Source organism: Quercus suber, unplaced genomic scaffold, assembly GCF_002906115.3.
Source record: "Quercus suber isolate HL8 unplaced genomic scaffold, Cork oak 2.0 scaffold_409, whole genome shotgun sequence".
NCBI classification, from domain to species: Eukaryota; Viridiplantae; Streptophyta; class Magnoliopsida; order Fagales; family Fagaceae; genus Quercus; species Quercus suber.
Window position 1 is genome coordinate 439,755 of NW_027069860.1, and position 7,536 is coordinate 447,290.

The 7,536-nt window shown below is 34.7% G+C and overlaps 1 protein-coding gene across 2 annotated transcripts; it reads right to left on the reverse strand.

The window, feature by feature from the left end:
* Positions 1-226: 226 nt before the first annotated feature.
* LOC111989233 (probable E3 ubiquitin-protein ligase RHY1A) lies at positions 227-6,762 on the reverse strand. Of its 2 annotated transcripts, none has more exons than XM_024021017.2 (3): positions 6,321-6,762; positions 3,223-3,413; positions 227-866 (listed from the first exon to the last, which is right to left on the reverse strand). In XM_024021017.2, exons 1-3 carry the CDS (start codon positions 6,525-6,527, stop codon positions 425-427), a joined length of 840 nt encoding a protein of 279 aa, XP_023876785.1. In that variant the 5' UTR covers positions 6,528-6,762; the 3' UTR covers positions 227-424. The 2 variants fall into 2 exon arrangements, with proteins under 2 accessions (XP_023876785.1, XP_023876786.1); XM_024021018.2 differs by having other exon boundaries at positions 6,336-6,760.
* Between the last annotated feature and the right edge of the window lie 774 nt (positions 6,763-7,536).

Genomic DNA, 7,536 nt, shown 5'->3' on the forward strand with positions numbered 1-7,536 from the left:
AAAAGCATTTTTTTTTTTTTTTTACATTATCCAAAAAAAAAAAAGTTAAAATCATTTTTAATTTATGTTATTTTTTATTTTCAGATGCATATGGGTGTGCAAGCTTTGGGCAATACTACTTGTTGGGTCTTTCCAACATCATTCATAGGCTTTGTGGGCTTGACTGTCAATATCTTCTAAATTTCCTGAACAGAGGTGAGAAAGGAAATCAAAGGGCAATCTACAATAGTAAAACACAGAAAACACGTATTCAAATTTCAAAATAACGGTCAAAAAATACAATGAGACCAGACTTTCTCGTGTGTACACAACAGAGCAGGAGATACAATAATATATGCACACAATTACAAATTAACAGCATAATTTGGTCAGTGCCAAGCCAAAACTTTCACACGTATAGGAAACCCAGATTAGAAAAACATTTCTAACTCTTTGACGCTTTGTGACTTGTTACTATACTTCTGCGACAATATGGGCAGTCACCACAAGTTCGAACCCAGGGATCCAAGCAGGCAGAGTGGAACCTATGGGAACATGGCAAGTGTATAAGCGCGTCTCCCTCCACAAATGTATCCAGACATATACTACAATCCTGTGAAGCTCTTGATACCGCCCCTTCAACCTTGCTGCTGAAAACCTCCAGGTGCAAACAATCTAGAGCCTCCTGACTGAGACCAGGTGGCTTCTTCTTCGGTTTTAAGAATAATTGTAGCCTCTCGATTTGAGAGGTCAGGCTAGTAATGGTTGAGCTTCCAGCTGACTGACCTGCTGATGCTTGAGTACCCACGTCCTGATCATCAACAAGCTCTCTTGGGTCATCTTCAAGCATTAATTCAGCGCGGTCTGACAAAGGTCTCCCCCTTCCCCTAAAGAAAAAAGCAAAACCAAACAGGAGACTATTATTTTGATTCAAGGACAAGGGAAGAAAGATCTTCACTTTCAGAATATTTGTCAACTAGTCTAGACCATAATACCACATGCTGGCTGCAACAAACAATATCTATAGTAGCACAAGCGGCAGCAGCAGTAGTGAGGATGATGTCAGTAGTATCGGCAGCAGAAATTCACAGCAAATGACAATTAATGATATGAAAATAATTTAACAAAGAATTTAGAGGTGCAAGATACTGGAAATATCATAAATAGAACAGAAGCCCAAGAAAAATTTGACAAAAATCAAAATTGAATGAGAAACACAATGATTGAAGAAGCCATCCATTAAAATCAGTCCAACCGTTTCAAAGACAATTTGGTGGTACAAGAGATATTCACCAATAATTTGTGAATATTTAAAATTCCCATAATGGATATTGTTGCATGTTTGATGAATAGTAATACAAGTATAGAATTCAGCATTTGTTAAAAGAAATAAAAAAATATTAGGAGATATTTGTCACAATAAATTACAGTGTCTTGTCCCAACTGCCTGAGTTGCTGCACTATTAATATTAAGGGCCTGTTTGGATGCAGCTGAAAACTGAAAACTGAAAACTGAAAACACTGTAGCAAAATAATTTTTAAATGTGTGAATAGTATCGTGGGACCCATTTTTAATGAAAAAGTTGCTGAAAAGTGAAAATTGTGGGTCCATGAACAGTGAAATTTGGGTTGAAAAGTCACATGTTGCGGCTACTGTTCAATGAACAGTAACCGCAACAGTGATGAACAGTGAAAATTCAGCTGGAAAAGGCTTGACACGCGCGTGAAAAAAAAAAAAAAAAAAAAAAAAAGGAGCTGAAAACGTAACGGCCAGACGCAAAAAAAAAAAAAAAAAAAAAAAAAAAAGGAGCTGAAAACGTAACGGCCAGACGCAAACGCGCTGGCCAAACGGTCTCTAAGTCACAAAATGAGATTAAAGGAATACACTACTCTCTCTGGTAAGTGGGCAAGATGTTCACTGAGCTTCATAATTGAACCCAGTGATGAGAGCCCGTAGAATTAGCCATTGCAATTACTAAACCAAGTTCAATTCCTCCAAAGGGGAATTCAGAGCAAAATTAAAGTGGGCCCCCAAACTTAGGATCACAAATGACTCTCTAATTGCTCCTTAATTGCAATTTAAAATTTCATACAGTAGGAGCAAGTAACCATGACAAAAGAGCTCTAGTGCGACTCATCATTTTTTAAATGTTATCAACTAAATCAGGGATGTGGCCCCTCTAGAGATTCCGAAGGGAATTCCATGGATTTGGCAGTTGTCACCATGTCACATCAATCTCACATAAAAAGGCATCATATCTAATTTAAAGAAAAAAGTGATAAACCGTTTCAAATGTTGTGCCACAACCTCAACTGTCTGTCCCTCAACTGTCTGTCACAAATTCAACTTGCATGATCAGAAGAAGGAGCTACCCCTTTGATCATCCCATTAAACCAACCACCCAATTCAGACAATAAGGGATGTTTGGCAAACAACTGAACTAGTTCAGTTCTACAAGCAGAACCAAAAACAAAACTGAACTGGTTTATTTTATTTCAAGTTTGTCTAGAATCATATCAAAACCAGTTTTCCCTAATATGCATGCAAAAATTTCTAATTTAACACTAGATTATGGTGAGAATATGAATATGAAAAACATCAAAATTTACAGAACTTGATTTTGGAGAAAATGTATATTTGAAAGAACCAAAGTTAAAACTAGGTTTTTAAAGGAACATATTCCATCCCATTTTGAACCAGTATTTTGAACTAAAAAAGGTTAAAACCAGCTACTTTGTTCGTGGTTGGCCTAGTTTTGTGATATGCTAAACATCCCTTAACAGTATATGACTGTTAATAAAATCCAACACACACACACACACATATTATGCAATTCCACCAGTCATAAACACTTTTGTCATCAGAAATTTAAATTACAGACATCATGTACAGGATAATCAATTGCAAGAAAGTTTGAAGATGTTTCTGGCCATTCCATAAGAATCAAATGGGTCACTATAACCCAGTTTTTACACATAAAGGTCCATCTAAAAGTGGGGCCAGATAAGAAAATTGAATCCATCATCAGACCTTAAAATATGGTATCAGATTGAACGACGTAATAGTTTCATAACTTCACCATCAACAGCATTGGTGGCTGTAAATCTTGGTATTTCACAAATGTATAATGACAATTTTGGCATAAAAATATTATCGATGACATATAATAGATAATAATTTTCATGTAATGTCCAAACTCACCCCCGAAAAATACCCAATTGCATATCACATTAAGCACTGACCTGTTTGCAGAAATTGGCAGCCCTCTCAACCTCTCCAAAAGCCTAGCCCTTGCAAGCAGCACATCTCCAGGAAGCCTGTCCTCATTTTCAATCAACCTTGGCCTACTTGTGCTGCTTAAATTTTCTGTGTTGGCACTGTTGCTTGAAACAAATTGACTTGTACTTTGCTCAGGTCGAACTGCTGCACGCTCCTTCTCAAGCGAACACAATATAGAAATGAGGGAAAAAAAGTATGAACCTCTAGGCACTGAGCTACTGTACAAATATTGATTTTGAATCTCACGCTTTCACCACACAGACACATAAACAAAACCACAATTATGATAAAGTAACCCAGGTTCATTTTAAGTAAAGTATTTTCTCCCCCGAAATTCCTCCCAATAAGAAAGATACCAATTAAATGTTGGGTAAATAAATAAATTATAAACACTCAATTGATGACCTTAATTATTGGAGATCACAGAGGAGACAATGACACGTCACAAATGAAACTCACCTAACCAGTTGCTATTCCTGGTACTTTTCACACAATATGCTTCACAGTTTACATCATACACAATTTATCAACTTATTCACATGTGCACATATGCGTGTCCATTGTGACTTTTTATATGTCTAACAGTTAAAATTTATTGAACTCAGTTAATTCTAAAGTTGGTGGGGGGAACAATTCCAAAAGGATCAAAATATAACTATTTTGCAAAAGTTTTATATATAGCTTGATATTTCGTTATATATAAGTTGATAAACCTAACAAAACAAGTTCATGAAAACATAGATGATGTGAAAAAAAAAAAATTAATCATATTTCTACAAAAACCAGACATTTCAAATTAATTATAAACAATAAATTCAAAAGGCTTGGCCTTTAATGATTTGGATTATGCTTACATATTTAAAAACAATGGATACACATGAACTGAAAAGGTTATATTAGCAACATCTATCTAATTTTTGTAAAAAATTCTAACAATTCAACACAATCATAAGATGATGATTAGATGGAGTTATAAAATCTGAAACCAAATTTAAAATTATAAATAAAAACCAATAGGGATAGCTATTTAATTAAAAATCCTCATAAATCAGCTAGAAACCAAACTTTCAGACAAATATATAAGTTCCTTCTGGTTGCAAAGTTATGCTAGGTTTTATCGATCTGTTGACAAATCCTATTGCAGAAACCATTCAAATTTGGGTTGTTCCATAGAATTGTGTCAAGTTGAGTTTGGCTCAAAAGTTGTTGAAAGAAGACGAGGTTATGATATGTTCAAAGCTGATGAGTTGATGATCTTTTGCCCATATTTTTTACACCGCAACAAATTTTTATATCAAACTTGTTTTATTGGAAAGTAAACATCTTGGGCTTCAAACAGAAAAATTTGACCCATCTTTGATTTTTTTGATAATTCAATAGTTGGGAGAAGAGGTATTTCAACCTAGACGTCTTTGTAGGAAACACTAGGAGGTGTCAGTTGAACTACAAGGCTCTTGATCCAACTTTGATTTGAAATATGTGAGACACGGCCATTAGAAGTTGGCTTAACAGTGATGTCTCCAAGACTTCTATTGAACGAATTTGCGGCAGTTTTTTCTTTACTCGTTTATTTTCTTATCAAGCCCAAGCCTTCACCTACCTATAAAAGACCCAACTTTGCATGTTTTTCAGGAGAGCCAATCATGCTAAGATGTGGGTGCGAGCCAAAATTCCTTGACCCTAAACTATCAGTTAAATTCTCTTCAATCCATTCAAACCACAAAGATTCATTAACCTTTACCGGTGACTTCACTAGTGTACCGGAGTTCCAAGTTGATGCGGTTGAGCTTGCTCAAGGATGAGATTTCATTGAAAAAGTTTAAGGCTTTGCTTGGGAGGAGGGAATGGAATGGAATGAAAAGGAATAAAAAGAATAATTTTAGAATATTCTTCCCTTCTCTTGTTTGGGAGTTTTAATGGAGTTCCCTTGTTTGGGAGTTTAAGTGGAAGGGAATGGAATAGGTAGGAGGGAACACCCATTCCTTTCTATTCCCTTAAACCTCAAATTTTCATTCCCCCCGAAATTGGGAGGGAATGGAATTAGATTTAATGATTTTTTTACTAAAACTCCTAAAATACCCCTATATATTCAACCCTTTATTTTAAAACAGGGGTTTAATAGTAATATTGTCATAAAATGATTCCATTCCATTCCCTCCATGTTGCTCCCAATGTTGCTCCCAAACAGGATTACTTACATTCCATTCATTTTCATTCATTTCTATTCCTTTATTTTAAAACATCCAAACAAGGTTACTTAATTTCATTCCATTCCATTCTTTTTCATTCATTTCCCTTCCTTAAATACATTTCATTCTATTTCATTCCTTTCTATTCCCTTATGATTATCTCATTTCATTCCATTCCATTCCCTTATGAACTCCCAAGCGGAGCCTAAGAGTTCTGGCGGGAGGCAAACAGGTCGCTCTTTAATATTACGAGTCGAATCTAGTCTTACCAAAGGTTTTGCGAGTATGGACTCATTGTAACTATTTCTTCTATAGAGAAAATTTCTTGCAAAGTAAGTTAACATAGATTTTGGGGATTGCGGTTGTAATTCATGTTGTCACTTAAGAATGCACAAAACTATATATGCTTAACCATTGTGATCAATTCTAACAAACAAACACAACCATAAGGCTATGTTATGAAATTTGCAACTATTTAGAAAAAGAAAATACTCATTCACAGCAAATTCTCATAAATAAGCTACAACAGATCATGAATAGTAAAGCAAGCCTCATCTGTTTGCTCAAAAATAATTTTTAAGTTCTAAAATACAATTTATAAAATAATAATAATAATTTAAACCCAAAAAACAAAAATATATATATATATATATATATATTTTTTTTTTTTATAAAAAAATTATCAAATATATATACACAAATATATTCAATTTCAGCTGTTTAAAGCAAAAACCTCTACAAATTTCAAAATTAAAATAAGCAGTATCGTATATACAATTATATATCAGAATCAATAAAATCGAAGGCAATTTCAGGTGTTGAAGAGCAACAATCTGAAATTAAAAAATTTTAAAATAAATAAATAAAAATACCAGGTGAGGTCGTACGTAAAGGGATCGCCGGAGAGGATCGGAGGCTTGGGAATCTTGGTGATGATGATGAAGATGATAAACGTGATAATTGCAGTGGTGGCGTCGATGAGAGGTCCGATCGGAATATAGATCGGGGCTGCCGCGGCCCACCCGAGACGACCTCCGGTTGTGGAAGAGCTCCGATGCGCTCGTCATGAGTATAGTCATACACTATCTAACCTATTTTAGCTTAAAAGTAACTTCAACTCTTTTTTAACCGCTTTATAGAGTTTTGAGTTTTTTTTTTCAAAACGTGAGAGAGATAATAAAGTCAGTGAAAGCATCGACGAAATACATGAGAAAGAACCTTTTTTTTTTTTTTTAGAGAGCGAAGTTGAAGTGAGAGCTTCGGAGAAAGAGATCGAATTCAAAACCTTTTTGTTTTTTGTTTTTTTTAATATATAATATGAGGTCGTTGAAGATTCAGGACGTTTAAGGCCAATTTTGATTTTTGATTTTTGATTTTTGATTTTTGATTTTTTTTTTTTTTTTTGGTTTGGTTACGTAGTAGTACCATTTTATTAATGCAATTTGTATTCCTTTGAATCTTTTTTAAGTTGGGAACGAAAGACGTTTTGCGTGACGAATGGTTTTAGGTGGGTCATACCAATACCATACCCACATGCTCACGCTGCGCTGCGGAATTGCTGCGGATTGGATAGAATTATCTTGTTATGGACTAGCTAATTGCTATTGAATGCTCTATATGTACACTTCCTTTAAAACACGATTTCTATCCATGTGACCGCGTGTGTAGTGCGTGTAATCACACGATTTCAGTTCATGTAATAGTGTGTACAGTAAGTATAATAAAAAGTACGTGGCTATCGTTTCTCTATTCGGATTTGGATTAATAGCTTTTGCAATTGTTAGTTCACAATAGTAACACATTGGTATAGTTCAATGTAGGGATTCAAGTTACATTGTTTTAAAGACTAAACTTACACTGTTTTTGGTTGTAGTCGCTAAAGAGTAAGCAGGGGCTGTAAGAGCATTCACATCAGCATATGGATAATCATGTATAATACAAAATTTTCCTCATTTTACACATTTTGGCCAAAAATCCTCCCACGTCAGATTGTGTAAAACCGTGTAAATTCATCTAAAAATTTCCATGAGCTACAGTAACCGTGTATATATACACGGTTACTGTAGCTCATGTATAAATTATTTTAAT

Bases quoted from the DNA above. Each gene is read 5' to 3' on its own strand.
- LOC111989233 (XM_024021017.2), bottom strand. From the start codon at position 6,527: ATGACTATACTCATGACGAGCGCATCGGAGCTCTTCCACAACCGGAGG. The intron at 3,414-6,320 runs GTATTTTTATTT...TCGCTTGAGAAG, and splicing joins TTTACGTACGACCTCACCTG to GAGCGTGCAGCAGTTCGACC. The intron at 867-3,222 runs GTCAGTGCTTAA...TTTTTTCTTTAG, and splicing joins CTGCCAATTTCTGCAAACAG to GGGAAGGGGGAGACCTTTGT.